This window comes from Arvicanthis niloticus, chromosome 15, assembly GCF_011762505.2.
Source record: "Arvicanthis niloticus isolate mArvNil1 chromosome 15, mArvNil1.pat.X, whole genome shotgun sequence".
Lineage (NCBI taxonomy): Eukaryota > Metazoa > Chordata > Mammalia > Rodentia > Muridae > Arvicanthis > Arvicanthis niloticus.
Window position 1 is genome coordinate 39,082,737 of NC_047672.1, and position 21,429 is coordinate 39,104,165.

At 39.5% G+C, this 21,429-nt stretch overlaps 1 protein-coding gene across 9 annotated transcripts in view; it reads left to right on the forward strand.

Annotated features, from left to right (window-relative positions):
- Cadps2 (calcium dependent secretion activator 2) overlaps nt 1-21,429 on the forward strand; it is a 499,527-nt gene that overhangs the window by 432,449 nt on the left and 45,649 nt on the right. For 3 of the 9 annotated variants that reach the window (XM_076913647.1, XM_076913649.1, XM_076913650.1), the window contains 6 exons: nt 1,942-2,083; nt 2,203-2,322; nt 7,195-7,350; nt 8,822-8,969; nt 9,762-9,776; nt 16,210-16,284. In XM_076913647.1, coding sequence (XP_076769762.1) covers nt 1,942-2,083; nt 2,203-2,322; nt 7,195-7,350; nt 8,822-8,969; nt 9,762-9,776; nt 16,210-16,284 — 656 coding nt within the window. The remainder of the gene's footprint in view (nt 1-1,941; nt 2,084-2,202; nt 2,323-7,194; nt 7,351-8,821; nt 8,970-9,761; nt 9,777-16,209; nt 16,285-21,429) is intronic. The other 6 variants (XM_076913648.1, XM_076913653.1, XM_076913651.1 and 3 more) reach the window with 3 other exon arrangements.

Sequence of the window (21,429 nt, forward strand, 5' to 3'; positions counted from 1 at the left end):
ACTTGAATAATTGCAGGTTCATTTGTAGTTGTAATAATTTTAGGGATCTTGGTAAAGTAAAATGTTAACAGTGGATAAGATGGTTAATATGGGGAACCTAGAGTTCCTTCTTTCTGTCTGTCTTTCTTTTTCTTTCTTCTTTTCTATTCCACTTTCACAAGTCCATCTTTCTCCGTCCTCTCACAAGCTTAAGGGTCACAGAAATACACTGAGAGCATTTCCTATACATGCCACGTGCATTTTGTCAAATGCTGTGCATGTCATCAAAGTCTTAAAACCTGAAGACTCCGGTTCACTTTTGTATGAAGAAGATGATGTGAGAAGCTGGCACATTGAGTGTGTGACCAGACTGTTGGGTTGCTAGAGGTTACGCACGTTAACACTCAACACGTGCAGATACTCAAATCCATTAAAGTGAGTGGAGTTGATGAGAGGTTATTCTTTTAACATCTTCCACTTCTGCCATCTTAATCAAAGCCACTGTCACCTTTTACCCAGAGCTTGTCACTAGCCCCCTCTTCTCTCTTCTTAATTACCTCCCTTTGTCATCGAGCAACCAGAAAGATGGGACCAACAGAACCATGTCACTCCTTCACTGACAAATAGCCATAATAAATTGTGCCATTGTACCCATTGAAGTCTCACATGTCCTATAACCTAGATGCTCCCAAAATTTCCTAGCTATGCTCCTTATCTCTGTAGAACACCTCATCTTTGTATAACATCCCCCCATGAAAAGTTTGATGCTAGGTATTCCCTCCACCTGGCAACCCCACCACCATCACCACTGAACACCCATGGGAATCATTTCTGATATTTAGATTAAACTTAAATCTCATCTCTTCAGATATGTTTATGTGTGTGTGTGTGTGTGTGTGTGTGTGTGTGTGTATAAATGAATGAATATATTTTCACCTGGAAGACAAAGCATTCATAAATATATTTAGGATATATCCATTTGAGAAACATTTACAGAAAGAGTAATCAAAAAATTAAAAATTCTTTAGTCCTGATGAGTCCTATCATTCTAGGTCCAGTTTAACCTCATGCTGTGACCGATGTTTTAGTGACATTGTGATCTGTGCATGGAGAACATGGCTCTGGGAGGTGATAGGTGCATCCTGTTCTTGACAACTGTCCAAATACAACTAAATGTAAGGTCTATATAGTCACTCTACAAGGGGCATTTCTAACCTTAATTCATCAGACTAATTAAAAACTGAAAGATTAAAAACAATGTAATATACGGTTTTTAAATACAGAAGTATTCGGCCTGGAAGTGTAGGTCATTGGTAGAGTATTTACCTAATAAGCTACAAGCCCTAGGTTCAAACCCCAGAACCACAGAAAGTAATGAGCTAAGCTGAACCCTCAGAAACAAATCTCCAAATAACTAAAAAAAAAAAAAAAAAAATTGTGAACTGGAATAGATTCTCCCAGGGTCACAGCCACCCTCCCCAGTGAATTCAGAAGTGTAGTTCTCAGATATAATCAAGCTTACCTGTACAGTTGAACAAGTTTAGCATTTGCTTTCCTGATACACAGCCTAGCAAGGGGATTCTGCCTGTACTTAATTGCTGCATTTACATGTGTCAGGACCTTCTGTGGAGGCAGCAGCTCCCTTGAATTTACAGTAAATGGTCATGTGCCTATGTGTTAAATCTCTTAGGATGTACAAGCATACCACCTGCTTAGAACATTTTACAGAAATATAATCTCCTTTTGTTTTGACAGGCATATATGAAAGGCTAACTATAATTCTGAAGTAATCTCGATGATGTGATATTGAATGTAAAAAGCAAAATCATTATCATCTGTATTCTATCAGTTTAACCATGTGAGACTCTTTTAGGAAAAAATAAATATTTTTCACCTGTTTTTTTCCCCCAAGTAGCTGATACTCTCCCTTTAACAAACACCATTTCTGCTTGCCTGTTTCAGCACTTTTGTGTAATGGAAAATTCCACAAGCACTTGCAAGAGATCTTTGTGCCCTTGGTTGTCCGATACGTTGACCTGATGGAGTCTGCCATTGCCCAGTCCATTCACAGAGGTTTTGAGCAGGAGACGTGGCAGCCAGTCAAGTAGGTATCCTGGTGCCCTCAGAGCATCTGCCTCAGTTCCCGACCCTATGACTTTACCTACAGCCATGTGTGAATATTGCTTATGGTGCTCCCTGCCCACGTTGTTTCTTTCTTTACAGGAATATCGCCAACAGTCTTCCCAATGTAGCTCTTCCAAAAGTTCCAAGTCTGCCTCTTAATCTTCCACAGATTCCTAGCTTTTCTACTCCTCCGTGGATGGCTTCTTTATATGAGTCCACGTGTGTATCCCTCAATTATTTCCTGGTGTTGTGTTAGCTAGTGCATGGCCTTGGCTGTGTTCTGTGCAGATGTGTTCCCAGTGCATGGCATTTATCCTTGTTGATTGAGGAGTATTGTCTTTGGCTTTACTTGTTTTGAGGGTTTTTTTTTTTTTTGATTGAGCTGGGCTTAGCATATTGATGATAAATGACAGATCAAAAGAAAAAAATCACACTGGTTTGATGTTGCTTATGTTTAGTCTGTGTGGCAGATGTCATTTTTATTTAACCCCAAGTTGTAGAATATACACTAAGCAGTACAAACCCATGTCTGACATGAGGTTGACAACTGTGGTAAGTTCAGCTTTCTTACTGCCCACACCATTGACGTTGTATATGGAGAAAAACATCAAAAGAGATTTGCAATTGTTTGTGTTCTGGTTTTTTTTTTTTTTCTTAGTCTTAGCCTTGAAGAAGCAGAATTAGACCTTGCAGGGAAGCAACTGTTCATATTTTCCCCAATACTAGGACATTGTTGTGTTGTTCCTTTCTTACTTCAGTTGGCGTACCTTGCAATTATAAGATAGTCTTGATGCCACTAAAAAGCATATTTAATTACTCCACATTGTAGCAAGCTTGCAATAACTAACTGTCATTAGGGACAGGTGCTCTGAAATTAAATATGTCTGACCTTAAACCTTCGCTTATGAACCATAAATCTTTCTTAGCTTTCCTTTCTTCAGCTGAAGAGTGGTTGATTTCAAACATAAAGGTAGTTTTGTGGGAAAGAGTCAAAAACACTGAATAAAAGTATCTGATGCATCCTAGGTTTTCTATAAATAATTACTACTACTGGAACATACTAGGTATCCAATCAATGGTAATTATTACCCTGTATTATCATTGTTGCTCACTGTCCCCATTGTTATTGTTGATAATTTTGCTCTTTTGAAAACTCAGAGCCTCATAAAAATTTAATGAAGTTATAAAGTTAATTTACAAATGTAAAAAGACAGAAATATCTTTTGCACAAGACCTCATACATTAAATCAGCACAAACATTAGATTAAAAATACTGAGAATTTATCTGAATATTTAGGATTTACTGTGTTCTAGGTACAAGGCCAAGTTCTTTATCTCATTTTACCTTTATAACAGCTCTGTAAGGTAAGTGTCAGTGTCTCCATTTCACAGTTAAAGAAATATCCTCCACAAGTAAATTAATAAAAGAAAGAAATAGAGTCTCATTGTAAATGATAGGCAAACTTTAACCCAGATTCACAACCCTTCACCCACTTTGATTTATTCTGCTTCCATAGAATAAACTGCTCAAAAACTTAACTAGCTTTCTCTCTCCCCACCACCAACCATAAAATCTGGTCTCAGTCTTGAATATATACAGTCAAGAAGACAAATTGGGTGAGACCAAGAAAGAGACTGATATCCTGTGAAAATGTTTTGCAGGCATTCTGTATGTGCTCAGAAATTACCTACATGGAATAAGGAACCTTTCTAAATTTATAATTTTGGCCTCTGTATATTACCCTCTCTTCTAACTCCTTCTCCATCTACATTTTACTAGGACAGAATGATTTGTGGACATTATTCTGTATGATTTAGTTTCCTATTTTGCTATTCTGTTCGCTTAGAGATTATGTGAAACCCAAACTTTCTCTTGTTGGGATCCTTTACAGAGTGATGTAAATATCAAGACAAGAATCATCTCAAGTGGGTGATGGTGCCTTTATTGGCATAAGCAAATAAAAAATATGTGATACAAGTTGATTACCATGATCTTACCAAGATTATTAGGTTCTTTGTTGTCATAGTGACCATGATTATTCATAATCTATGATGTTATCACAGTTCACATTTTAAGTCAGTGTATGTTTATTGTACAAAATGATAGGTTTTATTATGGACGTCTCATACACATGTATCATGTACTGTGCTCTGATTTTCTTTCCCTACCCTTCCCGTCTCCCCTTCTCCCAGTGGTCCTTTTCCTGTTCCCAATTTTTTTTCCTTCTGCTTTCAGGTCCTTTGGATTTTTAGAGTCTCTGCTGTAGGTTTTCACAATATGTCAGTGAAATCTTGATCTGGAATCCTAGTGACCACAGTCTCTTTCCAGATGTTAGGGGTCAGATACTTGTAGGTTTTGCATATGGCATCAAAGGTGGCCTTGGCAAGGTTGCCAAGGGTGACATTACAGCCTCAATTGATGTGTAGCAGTCATCAATACTGGTTATCATCAGTAGCTTCTTGAGCACAGGGGCAGAGACAATGTCAGTGCTTCTGGGGACAGGGATGAAACGCACCGGCACAGAGCTTCAGTGGATTGTCACCTTGCACAGAACAATGTGGGCCTTTCCAGTCTTGCACTGAACACCAAGACCAACATGACCATTGTAGATCCCAATACTGACAAAAGCCTTGAACCTGAAACTCTGCCTAGCCAGAGGCTGCTTCTGTGCTGGCATGAGCTTTAGAACTTCATCCTTTAGGGATCTGCCATGGAAAAAGCCAATAATCTAGGATGCCTTAGTGGGCAGGGAGAATAGGTAGATCTCTTGATCTTCGTGTCCTTGACCAGGTAGCCCAGCTAGGTGGTGAGGATCCACTTGTTTTTGGTTTTACCTCCAGGAGCCTCAACCACGACCTTGACCCATAAGCATCTGAGGAATCCTCTCAGACGCAACTGTGGTCTCCTAACCCTGTCCCCACCCCCCAGGTCATCTAGGCCCTCCCACTAGACCAATATTATCTACCATTTGGTGTTTTCCAAGTGAAGAAGCTTCTTGATTTTTTTTTTTTTTTTTAAGAAAGGCCCAGACAATTCCTCCCCATCTTTCTCTCTGAATATAAAGTCATCATTTGGGAAGGGGTGGTAGTTCAGACACTTGTCATTAGCTATGCAGATGAATGTCATAAAGATAAATTTCTACTGACTTAAGGAATTATATCAAGGTCCATTATTTATATTTGAGTTTTTTTTAATCTGTAGTATTTTTAGGACTAGGTCACTTATTAGAAATAACTTAAAATGAAAAGTTTCAGAATAAATTGCAGGTTATCTATATCAACTCCAGAGAAGACCTATTTATATTTTCTAATCTATTCAATTATAACAAACACTTATTATACCAATTAAGTTCCCAATTAAACACATTTAATGTCTCTAATTTTCACAGAGCACTAAGAAGAAGAAAAGCATATTTAGGTCTCTCCAAAGATAGAGCTCACATCTTTGTATAAGAAAATTTTTCATAGAACTTTTCCTTGATTTTTTTTTTGTTGTTGTTTTGATGATAATTTTTGTTGGTGGTGAACTGCTAAAGCAGGGACATTTCTAATGTCCCTCCAAAATTTATAAAGCAGATTTGCCTCTTGCCAAGTACATTCAATTAAAGCACAGATCTTCTAACTGTACCCTATGGATATATGGAAGTAGATAGCCTGGCCTTTTATTGTTCTTTTGTATTTTTTGTACATATGTAAATAGGATATTTCCTTACCCATTTTTCATAGTGGTGTCAGTATAACCTTGTCAGGTGTTTGATGAGGCTGTGTCCAGCGCACATTAAGGTGCGGAGACAATCAGTCAGTAAAATTCTGTGTGTGCTGTTCAGTGTTGTCATGATTGGTCCCTTGAGAACTTAAATCTGAAGAGAACTCAGCTAGACCAGGAGATCCTGAGAAATTCCTGGCAGAATGGGTCGGGGATAGCAACTTAAATTGGAGATAGAACTGAGACTCTGAGGCCAGGGTACAGGGCAGAAACCAAGCTTTTAATTAGCCAGGGCAAGAGGTGATTTTTTTCTAAAGCTCACTAATTAAGACATATTTAGCTAAACAATGTGGTTGTTTAAAATAACTTGTTTTAAAATTTCCAGTGTGCCTCTATAATAAATGGGTTTTATTCCTTCATTTTCTTTTGCAGAGTAAGAATATAAATTTCGTGCAGTGTATTTGGAGCAGTTGTTAGAACACTATGAACAAATCAGACATTGCTCAGTTTGTTTGTTTTTTTCGTTTTGCTTCTGTTTGGTTCTGATACTGTGGTTGAGTCTCGATGTGTTCAAATGTGTGATGCTTGGCTCATGGAAAGTAGTAGTAGTATCCCTTGCTTGGATGATTTATGAATTCTTCTGCCCATCACCTCCATACATGGTGTAAAATTATAGTTTCCTAGAGGAATTTTATCATCCTGGTGAATGCTGGCTTCACTGTCAGGCGCAGAGACTCAAAATGTGTGCTTGTGGTCTAACTTCAAAGCACCTCAGATACCACTTCTAGTTAGACCATTTCTGTAATGTTAGTTTTTAATTATGAGCTAGGAGCAGTACCCAGCAGTTCAAACTGGAAGTAAAGGTTTGCTTTCTTACCTAGCCTATTGTTCCCTGTGACCTAAGGCTCCTGTGTGCCCCACTCCTGTGGGCAGAAAGTCTCAGTGAGTACAGAGGCATAGATGTGTGGATAACAGGAAGGCTACTCCTAGGTGTGAGCATATAAATTTTTATGCACATATAACACGTTTTCAGATCTTTAAGAGAAAATTTTATGTATTCATCATTATCTTAAAAGTTGGTAAAGAATGTTAAAATATTAGCCCTTAATATGCACAGTTTGATTTCTTTAGTCTTTGTACCCATGCTAGTCCTCTTTGTGAAACTCATTACTGCATTTATTTCTTTTATATTCTCTGTGGCTTACCTCATTAAGGAGTTGAAAGGAAGAGTTAAAAAGCAAACTGAAGAGAACACTGGGTCGGTCATGATTGCGGTATATTCTTCACTGATGGCGTTATCACAGAAAGGAAAACCAGTGGATGCGCGGTCCACATTGATAACAGTGGAAGTTCATGGTGTTCTTTGTTTTTCCTCTTTCTTCTAGCAATGGCTCAACAACATCTGAGGATCTGTTCTGGAAACTTGATGCGCTGCAAATGTTTGTCTTTGACCTCCATTGGCCAGAACAAGAATTCGCCCACCACTTAGAGCAAAGACTTAAACTAATGGCCAGTGATATGATAGAGGCCTGTGTCAAAAGGTAGATTTGTGTTCCAAGTTGCTGCTCAGTATGCCAGGACTCATAATGCTGCTTTTTACTAAGTACCTGTTACTTAATTATCACAGGGAAGAATTGAGTACAAACCACTGTTTCAAAATGTACTGGACATTCCATTCTCTGACCTTAATCCTGGGAACCCATGTAATTGATGAACTTAATCTGATGTTACTGTTTTCAGGTTTCCCACCCATCCCTCTAATCAATAACACCCATACCATATTAATCACATCCACTATGCATGCCTCTCTGGGAGACATGTGCTTTATCTTCTCAAAGCAGTATCTCCAGAGAAATACGGAAATGGTCTATTGAGATTTTTAAGCATTGAGTATGGTGTCTATGTGCAGTGAAGTGGTATGAGGAGCTCAAAATTCAGTCAGCACCATCCTTGTTCTGAGGTTACTCACTGCTTTCTGGAATTTGCTAGCGACATCAGACAAGTTCCAAGTAACAGCATGCATTCCTCAGCACTCAACCAGAACTAAGTTACAGACTTTGGAGTCTCTCAGATGAGTTTTGCTTTTTAAACACAATCAGCATTGTATGCTAACATGTCAATCATGTGTCCCCAGTGCCTTTGCTTATGGTGCATTTACATGAGTCTGTGAGCTGTGGGGAGTACATCAAAGTATCAATCAAATGTTTGTTAGAACAACCCAAGGATGTTTCAGCTCATTGAGCCAAGAAAGTTCAGTTCTTGGAATAATGTGAATGCCCTCCTATAGCAAGATTATGATTTGAATTATTTAATTTTTAAAACTCAACTGTGATTCTCAAGGCCAAAGCTGTGGGTCAGATTAGGGTGTGGGGGGTGGGGAGGCGTTCTTTAACAAAGACTAATCTAACTCACCTGTTCTATGGGGTTTTACCTTCAACTTCAGGCATTTAAGAGACAATTTAAATGACAAATAAGAATTGTAGTTTTCTGTGGTTTATTACCCTTTTCCAGTTTTCTGGGCTGCTACTTTCTCTCTCTCTCTCTCTCTCTCTCTCTCTCTCTCTCTCTCTCTCTCTCTCTTTCTGTTTTAACACAAAGGATATCTTCTGCATAAGTGCAGAAGAACATGTAGGTTTTCTACTTGGAACTTAGCTTAGAGAATAAGTAAAATGGTGATTCATTTTTCATGAAAAACATTAGACATAACCAAAAGCTTCTTTTGGGTGTCTGTATCATCTTGAATAGCTACACAAAACTGGAATTTAAAATATTATGGTGCTACCGTGCTTGAACCATGTTCTTCTATTAAAAAAAAAAAAGTCACAGTCTAACCTTTATTTGAGACAACAGCAAAGAACACCGCCACCTGGCCCCACCCCCACTCCCTTCTCCATAGCTCCACCATGCTTCTCTGTCTATAACTGCATGTCTTATGCTACCATCATTTGACTTTTGCAAACAAGTAGAGTGTACATCAGGATTTCTCACTGTAATTCATGTTTTAATAACTAGAACAAGAACTGCATTTGAACTCAAGTTGCAAAAGGCAAACAAAACAACCGACTTGCGCATCCCAGCTTCCGTGTGCACAATGTTTAATGTGTTAGTTGATGCTAAGAAGCAAAGCACCAAGCTGTGTGCCCTGGATGGAGGACAGGAGGTAAGTCCTAGGGAGCCGGAGGGGAGCTGGGTGGAGCCTCTGCTCTGCAAGCCTTTTGTATATAAACACTGCTGAAACTTTCCAAGTGGCCTATAATTTCCCATATACCATTTTGGTGTTGACTATTTACATAAACCTTGCTTGTTACATGCAAATGAGGAAGCTGAAAACCTGTCTACTTTGTTTATACAAATATAGAAGACTCAGAGTTTGCATCCATTTAAAAAAAAAAGTCACAAAAATATAGCATATGAAAAATGTGATTTACACAACAGTTTTCATTTTTGTGGGCTCAAGTAGACACTGGTTCTTATTCGGCTGAGTGAAGTGGGTCAGTGGGTAAAGGTGCTTGCCAGCCAGCCCAGTGACCTCAGTTTAATTGTAGGGACCCACATAGCAGAAGAGAAAATGCTACAAATTGTCCTTTGACCTCTACGAAATGCCAAGGCGCCTACCACCACCCCCACAAACACAAGCACAAAATAAATTAAACTGCAATTAAAATTCAGTGAAATGCTAGCTCTCTTTATTAAAAATCTCATTATTTTGCTTTTAATTTTCGTTTGTTTTTTTGTTTGTTTGTTTGTTTTAAAAATCAAAACTGCACCATCATCTCTCATGATTTGTTCCTGGTGACAGGTGAGTGGGTGAAAATGGAGCTGTATCTTGCAGGCTTGGGTGTTTACATTGACATTTTATGTCTTTTCTGTTGTCCTTAGTTTTTTCATCATTTCTTTGTTCTTCCCTATGTTCTCCATCATTATTTCATTTTTCCTCCATCACATGATCCAGTTTAGGAATCAGTGGGTAAGTCTCTTGGTTTGGTTTCCTTTGGTTTGGGTTGGGGTTTTATATGTGTATGGCAGGAAGCTGTTGTTGGTTTGGTTTGGTTTTTTTGGGGGGGGAGGGTTAGGGAGAGCCTGGGAGATGCACATCTTTATTTGAGAATTATGTACATTTTTATCTTTGTTTCAAATTAAAATAGTGGTCTATTTCAAGGTATTTTAGGTTTTAATATATATGTGCAAAGTTAACAGGGTGTAAACACATTTTAAAGGATGTCAAACAGAAACTTTTTCTCTTGGGCTGCAAAATCTACAAACTTATGTTTAAGAAAAATAAAGTTATTTAAAGCCAGATGAATTCACCATCCTTAAATTAAAGTCTAAATAAGTATAGAGGCAGAGTGGTTTAATATTTTCAATTGTATAGATACATTTTATACTTCCTGCAAAATATAGGTTTTAGATAACAATAAAGCGTATGTCTGGATAACACCTAAACATTGGTATCAGGAGGCCACACACAAACACCCAAGGTCACTTAATACTGAAGAATATGAATGTGGATTTCAACAAGACACAGTCTCCCAATAACCCAGGATGTAAGTATCAGCCTTCCCAGATAGGGAGGAAGCAGTCTGCATCATGAGACCCATCCCTACCCAAAAAAGGTTGTCCTTGAGTGTTACTCAAACCTTGGAGGTGCAGGCCCTCAAATTTCCATGTATACATGATTGGCCAGGTTGTAATCTGTTGTTGTCATTAGTATTTTTTTCTGCTATGACCATATTAATTCTTATAAAGTCACTCTGCTGAAACCTGAGAGACAAATAGCAGGCCACCGTCACTTGCATAGCTAGCAATTTCATAAGGACTTCACTGACTACAAAGTGGGCTACGAAGACCTCCTGTCTGTGAGCTTCATTCATATATAGCCCATGCTTAGGTATTAGCCATTTGGACTTCATATATTCATTCATATATGCTTATATTTTACTATGTATAATTTAGGGGAAAACCTATTTCTAATACCATATCATACAGTCATACAAATATATATATATATGTAAGTAGCTGATCTTGCCAGTGTTACAGAATTTTCAGTAATTATCACTATCTGATCACACACATGATTTATTATCTCTAATTATCCAAATGAGTTGACCTGACTTGAATGCCAATGGCCCCAAATCACCTCTTCATGCTTTTCAATATCCAGATGGAAACCTTGACTGCCTGAGATTATTATCTTAATGTGTCTTCATAAGCCCGCTCTCTTCTCACCTAGATTATGGAATCACCTTCCCATAAATACTGGGTGAATATATTAGTTCTTATTTTAGTATGCACACAGTACTTGACAATGTACTGGTTAACTGCCAATGCTTTAACTTTTCTCCCCCCTGAAAGAAACAATTTATTCTAGCATTGAAAAAGAGAAGCAGCCGCTGCGTCCACAAATGTCAAACAGTTACGTGGTCAAATGATTCTTTATGTTAAGAAGTGAGTCGGTTTGAAGAGTAATCTGCTACTGTTCATTATGTCTCCACCTGTACCTTCTCACCAGAGACAATTAGCTCCCTACGACTTCACACAATTAACATAGTTCAAAATATGCAGGTGTAAAACCTATTCGCAACTCTGAAAAGCGGTAAACAAGTTCAGAAGAAAACGAGCCTATATATGTGGCTTTACATCGCCAATAAATACACTTACATAATTAGTTAGCTCCTCCCTCCCATCAGCCTCTGTGTCTCTCTGTCTCTGTCTCTCTGTCTCTCTCTCTCTCTCTCTCTCTCTCTCTCTCTCTAAATTGTTACAAATTAGTACATATATTACATGTACAAGTGAGTAAGTCGAAACCATGTTTCACAAAGCAACAGAGATTACTAGACACTTCGGGACCATGTAAAACATACACAACATAGTTAAACCTAGCAGAAATGAAGCTAACTCACCAAACTACATTAATTTGTTATTAATATGTTGTTGCTGAAGTTAAAAAAATTTGTCCATTCCTGCCCACATCAACCTGTGTTCCCAGGTTGCGATTCTATTTTCTTATGTGCACACGTGATGCTCAGTTGTTCTCCAAGGCCCAGAATAGGATTTAATGAAGTGATTAGTGAGTGAATGGTCTACTCACGTGACAGATGTTTATAATGAGTCAGCAAACTCAGGCCAGTCCCTCAGGACAGATGTTGAGATCATAAAACCACCACATTGTTTAGAATCTGCGTTATCCATTACTCTAGAAAAGCAGACGACTGCCTATGCTGTAGACATCCATTTGCCCTTGAAGCCACTTCACCTTGGTCTCATTGGCTGAGAATGAGGATGTGGGAACATGAACAAATTCATAGGGTCACTCAGGGGAACAAGAGGTCCTTCTTCTACAGGATCCATTATCAGTTAAAGGAGAATGCCCCCATTCCGAGAGCAAGCCAACCAATCCTACTAAAATGCATCTTAAAATGATCTTAAAACCTACAGGGCCAAACTGTAGGTTGAGCTAGCATTCAATCAGTCTCCATTTCTAATACATTTGCATGCAAACAGGCCAGTGAAATGATGGCATTCACCTGAGTGTGGTGATGCCAGGATTTTCAATGTGCCTGGACTCTTAAACAAAGACTTCTAAATGGTGGTCAAAATGTAAATTGAGATTTATTTTCAGAAGAAGCAAGGTTTAACCTGTTTGCGTTTGAGGACAGATATAGGAAAGAAATCAACTTGCAACTGAGCTACATCCTGCCAACACTGGCACTTAGGAGTAGCAATTTAACTATAAGAATATTTTAAAGTAAAAAATGTGAATGTTTTTAGAAGAATGCGTAGAGGGTTGGGAGCTTAGTAGGTACTTATTTAGTAAAGTGTTTCCTGTGCAAACATGAGGGAGGGCCTGGATTCAGTCCCCTGAAACCCACTGAAATTTCCTGTGGTGCAGGATTGCTCTCTGAGGGCAGGAAGACAGAAACAGAAGGGCCACTAGGACTTGTTGGTTAGAAGAACTAGGCAAACTGGAGAGCTCCCGACCAATGAGAGACCCTGTATCAACAGACAAGGGGACCAACTGCTGTGGAATGGCAATGCCCTCTAACCCATACGTGCACATGTACACACACCTATCACACATGCGAACACACATATCACATGTACACACACCATTTACAGAAGCTGCTGAGGTTAAGGATAAAAGACATTCCAAATTTTTATCAACAATGTTGTCTGTTCTTTGAAGTAGAAAGCAACAGATGAGTTTTAGCTTAGGCAATTAAAAAAATAGCTTTGCAGAAAAGTTATGTTTGTTTCTACTGGGTGATTTGGGGTGCTACTTTTTAATCTTTTGAAGCTAGCAAGTCTGTTCAATAATTTACGAGCTTTCATTTGATTATATTGGCATACTCACACAACCTATACGTATGGTTTCTATCTTTACAGAATGGATATATAAAATACGGACATTCACACTGCATCTTGGCTCATGTGTCCAAGATGTTGGGATGAATTTATAGTAACAAACTCCCATATTGTGTAAATCTAGTGACCCCCCATATTTGTTTGCCTTTGGAGAAATACATTAATGATAGATTCTCCTTAATCCATTTGTTTTTTTTTTTTCAATTTAATTTTATTCATTCTTATAATCCATTTCTAACTGTACTCCTTTCTTTTCTGTTCCTTTCCTATGTCTAGATCAGGAATCAAAGAACATTAACAGCCTAGGGTTGTACATTATCAGAATTTCTTAACTACTAAGATCCATTGATTTTCTGAGCCTTTCAATAAAATAATATAAATGGCTTCTTTAGTGGCGATCACTGATTTTAAAATTGCCAATGCAAAAATCCAATGCAAAAATTTAATATGTAGACCTCTATTGTCTTACATGTAATAGCATTCTGAGGATATTTTGTTTCCTTAAAGTCAAAATATGGAAGCTTCAGAGATGGCTCAGGGGTTAAGCATTGGCTATACTTCTAGAGCAGGGGTTCTCGACCTTCATAATGTTGCAATCCTTTAATACAGTTGTTCATTAAAAAAAAAAAATACAGTTGTTCATGTTGTGATGACCCCAACCATAAAATTATTCTTGTTGCTACTTTACAACTGTAACTTTGTTATTTTATGAATAGTAGTGTAAACATCTGTGTTTTCTGATGGTCTTAGGTAACCCTGTGAAAGGATCATTCTATACCCAAGGGGTCGCAACCCACAGATCGAGAACCACTGTGCTAGAGGCTCCATGCCCTCCCTCGGCTAGCTTCTTGCAGCCCCAAGCATGAAAGCAGTGCACAGGCATACATATCGACAAAACACCCATATACATAAAAGTAATTAATAAAATCATTTTTAATGTTTAAAAGGTTAAACTATGGCGGCCAAAGCCTTAATATGGCCAAGGCATATTTAAGAACACCTTTGAGAATCTAGATATCTCAATAGCACCCCCATGATGTAGAGTGCTTTTCATTTTAGTGGGATGCAGGGAGATGCATGCCTATCTTCTGTGTCTCTTTCTAGTTCGACTTCCCAGTGTGGCCGTGACTGCCATTCCATTCCTCTGTACTGTGAGATACAGGTCTGGAACAGGGGACATGAAAGGGGAGAGGCAGAGCTCATCAGCGATAGCTCCTTCACCACCTCGTTATTTGGGCTGCTTTAGCAGGATCTGGGAGGCCCTTTGCAAGGGTTATCTGTTGGGTCTCACCTTACAAATCATCTAGTCTGAATTCTGAAACTGTTACACTGGGCTGAAGTATGTCTATGGCCCAGAGCATTACCTCTTTCAATAGGTCTTGACTACCAACCAGTCTTCACTGGTTCTGCTTCAACTTTGCTTTTCTTTGTTGTCCCATTCTCAAGCCCAAAACAAAAATTCCAACTCTCCTGCCGTATAAATTCACCCACTATGTCCATTCCCTTTGCTCTCTGGGGAACAAAATCTCAGGCTTTAAGTGAACCAGACAAGTGGTACACAGCCAGAAAGCTCAGTGGTCATGTGCATACTGGTAATTTGAGACCAATGTCAATACACATACATACAGGCAGGTGCTCTTCTCTCTCTCTCTCTCTCTCTCTCTCTCTCTCTCTCTCTCTCTCTCTTTCTCTGTGTGTCTGTCTGTCTGTCTGTCTCTCTCTCTCTCACACACACACAGGTACACACAGAGAAAGGGAGAGAGAGGGGGGAGAGAGAGAGAGAGAGAGAGAGAGAGAGAGAGAGAGAGAGAGAGAGAGAGAGATTGATTTGGAAGTTCCTACATTATGCTTCATTATTTACACAAGTACATGATGACCACTCTAACTATTAGAGCCCTTGAGGACGTGAGGATCATTCCCAAGTATTCCAAAGCATGAGTTGATGTTTTGTTCTGTGTGGAAACTTTGAGACATGTTTTCATAAGAAAGCAAAAATAGCTTTCAAAAACGTAGACCTTAGGGAACCATTCAGCCGACAGCTGTGAAGCTGGCCTAGTGTTTACCCTGCCCTGAGGACTTTTAGTCAGTGCACTGTGCTCCCTGTTCCTAGAAGCCTTGAGTCATCGGGATAAGGTTAGTCTTTACAAGTCACATTTTCTGTGAAGTGGCCATTGGGGACAATCTGCTGTCAGATAAATGCTTCCAAAGAAAGAATTGCTGTTTAAATAGATGTACCTGCATATGTCATGGAAGCCAAGTCTTCTGCTAACTTAAGAACTGAAGCATCTAGTAATCTCTCTAAAAAAGCAAAAGCAGGACTCCTTCAGGGTTATCTTAAATGCTTCTCTCTCTCTCTCTCTCTCTCTCTCTCTCTCTAATTTATTTAAAGATGCCTTGTTCATGAGGAAGCAGCAATAAGGCTTTGGGGAGTAATGCCGTTTCATTACACCTCTTATGACCTATTAATTTGCTACCCTTTTGTTGATGAAATTTTAATTTTGCCCTTGCTTGAGCATGTTGTAAGAATTGTATACACTCCTGCTCCCGGCCTAACAAAAAAGTCCTTTTAGGGAGAACAATTGGGAGTTGCATTTTATTTCTAGAGCACATTTAAAATAACTTATGAATGAGAGTTGTCAGACATGAAATGCTGTATTAATTAAATCTTTTTCGAGTCTTTTTGCTTCTCTGGCTAAACCAACCCTTTAGAAAAAAATACAGGGCCACCTTCATTACAGAGGAGAAGACAAAAGGTACCCTTCACATTCCTCTGCCTGAATAAGGATAAGAACTCAATTCAGCCCTGTAATAACCCCATTAGCTGCTTAACTCAGCAGTGCACATGGGAAAATTTTCCAACCGCAATGTAAAAAGTGTTGACTGGATGGATCGTTGTCTCGGCTTTGTTCTTTTAATGTTCAAAATGATCATTTTAAGTAAATTTGATATGCCATAACTACTAGCTTTAGAGCAGTTGTGACTTACAACAAAGAATTCATGTCTGTAGCCACTAATGCATTTTGTCTTTTAAAACCTAGCAACAGTACCATTCAAAAATAGATGATTTGATTGACAATACCGTGAAAGAAATCATTGCGATGCTGGTTTCAAAGGTAATGTATCATTTATTCACCTTTGCAAGTGAAATTAAGACATAACCTTCCAATGAGAATTTTTAAATATATCTCTTATATTTCTAAATACCTGAGTATGAAATTGTAGTTAAAAAATAAATAAATAAATGCGAGTTGGGGTATAATTCAGTGTCAGAGTGCCTGCCTGGCATATATAAAGCCAGCATTCAATCCTTACAGTACAAACTAAGAAAATACATACATCCATGTGTATACGTACACACATGCGCACGCGCTCACACACACACACACACACACACACACGTGCGCACAACGTCAAACAAGAAAATGGACATTATGCCAACAAGGTAGAGGTGGATTGGTTTGATTGAATATGTGAAGAATTATGTCATTTCTTGGCAGTTTCCTTTGGGAAAACAGTTCTTTTCAGGAATACTTTATATCACGTTCATGCTATGGGTTTTACTTCCAGAGCTTTGAGGATCCTGTTTTTGAACTTAACTTCTTCGTTATGATGCCATCCCTAGAGCTGAAAATCTAGCCTTAAACACAGGCAGGCAGGGTTATATCTGGACTTCACTCCAAAAACTTGCTGCACATTGCTTGGAATCCCTTTGATAGACTTAATGCCACTTCATTGTAATACGTGAAAATAAAGAATAATCAGCTTTGCCGTTTAGCAGTTATGTGACTTAGATGCAACTGGCCACAGGTAGCATAGATAAAGTCTTAGCATGTTCAGAGAGGCATGGCTACAAGCATAGGTATTTGTTTTGTTTTTGAAAGTCACCAGAGTTAGCAGAAGTTATACTGGGTGGCAAGGTTACAGTTGATGTCTTTCGCCTTTGTGTGTATGTGTCGAAATCTCTGGTAACAGGTCTCAGGGTAGGAAACAACCACTACACCAAATGGCTTTAGGATACTACCTCATGATATCCTGACCATATCTATGGACGGGAACTTACGGGAAGAAGGGTTTCTCTGGACTGACAGTGTGAGAGGCTAGGGTTTGTCCTTGTCAGGGACAGTGAGGCTCTGCTCACACTGCCTGCAGTCAGGAAGAAGAGTAAGAGTCCCTGCATTTCCTGCACTCTTCCTTTGTACTCTGATTGGATACTAACTTCAGGTGACTTGGGCTTTTTGTGGTTTCATAATTTCTTTTTGTCCTCTACTGAGAAAGTTCTCTGTTGAACTTTTTTTTTCTGATTCAGCCTTTATAGATTTTTATTTTAGAGTGTCTTTTTATTGTTTCTGTCTCCTTATTAAACTTATTGTTTATGTGATTTCCTGATTCATTGAGCAGATAACTTGAATTCAAGGGCAGCCTGGTCAACAGAGTGAGTTCTAGGACAGCCAGGAAAATGCAGATAAAACCATGTCTCAAAACAAACCAAAACAAGACAGAATCTATCTCCATCATGATGCCCAGCATCAGGCATTCAGGCATGGTGATGTCACAGCACCATGGTTTGACCAACAATAGTAAGCCCACTGTCAGATGGCTCCCTGATACAGCATTCTAGAGATGATGCCAGTGCCAGGAGTCTCTCCCATGAAGCCAGGTCATGATGCAGGAATCAGTGGATGGCAAATCTCTGCACTGGCTTTCAAGCTTGTAAGACTGAGGTTGTCCTCTGACTGGAACAACTCCTATAATTGGGCTTCCTAGACTCTCTGGGCTAGTTTGATGCTTACAGTAGGGGTCTCCTCTTGTTCCAGGGCAGCTAGAGTTGGGTTTGTAACTTCTGTCTGGTTTTCTCCTGTCGCTACCCACGTCCGACCCGTGGAATAAGACAATGGCAACCGTGTTCTTCTTCAAGCGGTTTATTCAGCTATCCCTGTACAGCACGCTTCCTCTCTCTTTCTCTTCTCTTCTCTCCCTTCCCCAGCTCCCGAAGCCCCTTATATGCATTGCCTTGATCCTATCAGCAGCTGCCACGAAGTCACTAATTGGCCACTCTCAATCACACGAGGTGGGGTGATCCGGTAACCACACCTCTCAGCACATACAACTCCATATATGGAGTTGTCTTTTCTCTCAAGCAATGCCTATGCCAAGTGCCACTTTGTAATGGGGAGAGTGGAGCTGCTTCCCACATTCTCCCAATGGCTTCCTGCTCCTCTATGCTCTTGGCTCTCCCAGCACCTCTTCCTTGATTCTCAATGTTCCTTCCCTCTTTCCTGGGAACGATATATCTCAGACTCCTCCCACTCACAGAATCGTGTTTCTGTCTCACCATATACTGCAGAGGTCTCTTCCAGTACATTCATGATTCTCTGCATATTGGGAAACACAGTTAATGTGTTGATGCGTTATACTCTTCCTTCCTTTGTGCTGCCTGAGTTCAGTTCCATGTCTATATCTTATTTGATGTCTTCATACTCGCATAGCATTTAACATGTGTTCCTTGTGTGCATAGGAAAGATCCTAGACTCCTTTTTGTACACTTCTCTCTGAACTAAATGCTGGTTTCCTTGGGCTTCATTAGTCTCCTTTTAAACTTACTCTATGAATTCTTGAGACTTTTTTTTTTTTTTTTTTTTTTTGGCTTAGCTGCATACAGGTGATTCCAACAGCATTCATACGTGAAGGACGGTGTGGAATCATGGTTAAAATCTAACCTCAGACCTGCCCTGGAACTCTGACTCCCCCGTTAATTGTCTCATCTTGGCCTACATAAGTAGACTCCTTGTGGCTTCATTTCCTCAATTATAGAGTAGAAGTACTTATTAGTATGTGGTAGCATCATTTACCAGAATTACTAATATTTAATAATATGATTAGTACAATATTATAAAGAAGAATCTGTTCGTATAAAGTTAACGCAGATAATCTTAGGGGAGAAGTTTGGATGCTTTAAGTACTATTTAAATGTGAATTCATTCTGCTATTGTTGCTCTTATTTTTACCTACAAGCTTATATTTCCAGTCACCTCCTGTCTACCTCCACAAATCAGTTTCTATGAGAACATGCACATCGCCTCCAACCTAGAGTGATTCTCTTCTGCATTTCCTGAGTCCATTGATATTACTGGTCACCTCTGGACTGTAGGAGCGTCTTCACCCTAGGATCCCTGCCTTCTTAGAGCCCTCTGAACCTCCTCACATGAGAGGAAACAGGGCCTAGTGAGTCAGTCTTCTGAACATGCTCGTTCTGCCCCGTCTGATTCCCTGCTACCCTCTTTTCAGTGCATGTTTGAGTCCATACCTTCAGATCATCACCATGTTTCCGCTTCTGCTCATTAGGTCTCACACACACACACACACACACACACACACACACACACACTGCAGCTAGAGTACCTTCCAGAACACAAGGTAGGTCATATCCACACGTGTCTCACACCTTCAAGGTGCTCCCTGTTGCTTGGGTCTTGTTGCTTTGCTATAGTTTTCTAAATTATACCTTGCACTTGACTTTTTTGTTAATGTCCCACAAAAAGTGGCTATTGGTGCATTCAACCAGAAGTAATATTCATGATTATACAGTGCGTGAGAGTACATTGTTCTTATCATGGCCTGTCGTGGTATCTTTTACCACAAATTTCTACAGAAGCTTAAGAATCCTTAGAAGAGACTCTGGAACTGGTACACACACACACACACACACACACACACACACATACCATGCATCACCTCCAAGTCTTTTCACTCTAATAACTTTTGCTCTTGTAGCATTCTTACTCACCACCCAGGTACTAATGTTCCCAGCATCCCAGTGATTTCTCAGTTACCTGCTGAGACTCTGTGCCTTATCAGATCCCTACTCTGAAGCTCTTTCTTCCTTTCCTCTTACTTCACTCAAATAGCCTATGATCTCCTTCTGGGAAAATTTAATATGTCACCTGCACTTTCTTACATCGCTTACCCTGTGTTCATCTTCAGTCCTTTGAAATCAAGAAGTGTGTTGTCTCCATTATACTTTATACTATGCAGAGTGCTTCTCATATAGCAGGAAGTGTTTACTGAGTAAATAGTATTAAAGGAAGTCCATTCCATCTATAACCTGCAACATTAAAAAATCAGTTTTCATAAGGCTATATAGTATTTTAAAAGATTTTAGAGAACCAGGGACAAGAGAAAAAGCACTGAAACTCATGATCTTTAGGCATCACAGATTTTCAAGATACAAATGTGTGCTAGGCGGTGTGTTCAATGTCAGAGATACAGCGCTAGCAAAAACAGTCAAGGTCCTAGTCTTTGGGGAGTTTTCTGACCCCTTGGGAGAGACAAGCTAACAAACATTAAGGCATATCCAGACAAATGCGTGGTGTATCACAAATCATACGACACGGTGCCTTATGTAGTTGGAGGACAAGTTTTCTCAAGCAAAAACTGAATTCTCAACAATGAAGGAGTCAGCCAGAAAAAGAGGGGCATAGCAGTTAGGTAGGAGACGCTGCAGGCACCAGGGCCTGGTGTAAAATGAAGCTGAAAGAGGTGAGGAGAAGCTGATAGGATGTGCTAAGGAGTTTTGAGCCTTGATCCCAAGAGCAGTGGGAAGTCACTGAAAGATGGGAGAGGTGCAAGGCAGGGTGAAGAATTAGCCAGCTCTCTATTAAAAGGTTCATCTGATGGCCTGTAGCAAACTGACTTGACAGAGGGCTGTTACTTTGACCTTTAGGAAGCTAATCCCAAGCACTTAAGATACACTGTGAGCAGGGTTTTTAGTACAGCACTGAGGCAGCAAACAGTAAGGAATACCGTTACTTCTATGGCATAACTCACAGAAAAGAATCAAGCATCATTCATTAGTTTGGGTGCCCTACAAAGAGAAACAAACAGATCTGGAGGGAAAGATCATGATGACATCATGGGTCACAGTATGATCAAGCTTCCCTTTGAGATACGCAAAGCAGATACCAGTGGAGGTCCTTGGATATGAAGGAGCAAGGAGACGTATGCAGGCTGAGATTATCAATGTGATAATTTGAAATGATGCACCCTCAGTAGCTGTTACTCCCAGTCCTGAAGTGCTGTAACTGGAGCTCTCAGAGGAGAAGGGGCAAGCAGGCTTAAAAGAAGCATGACATAGAGGTGCTCTCAGCAGAGGGGAATTGAGAACATTTTTACCAAGGGGGGAAAGTGGTAGGTGGAATGCTAAATCTAAATCTAATACTAAATACTGTATTTATTGCCACCTTGTGTTAAAAACTAATTAA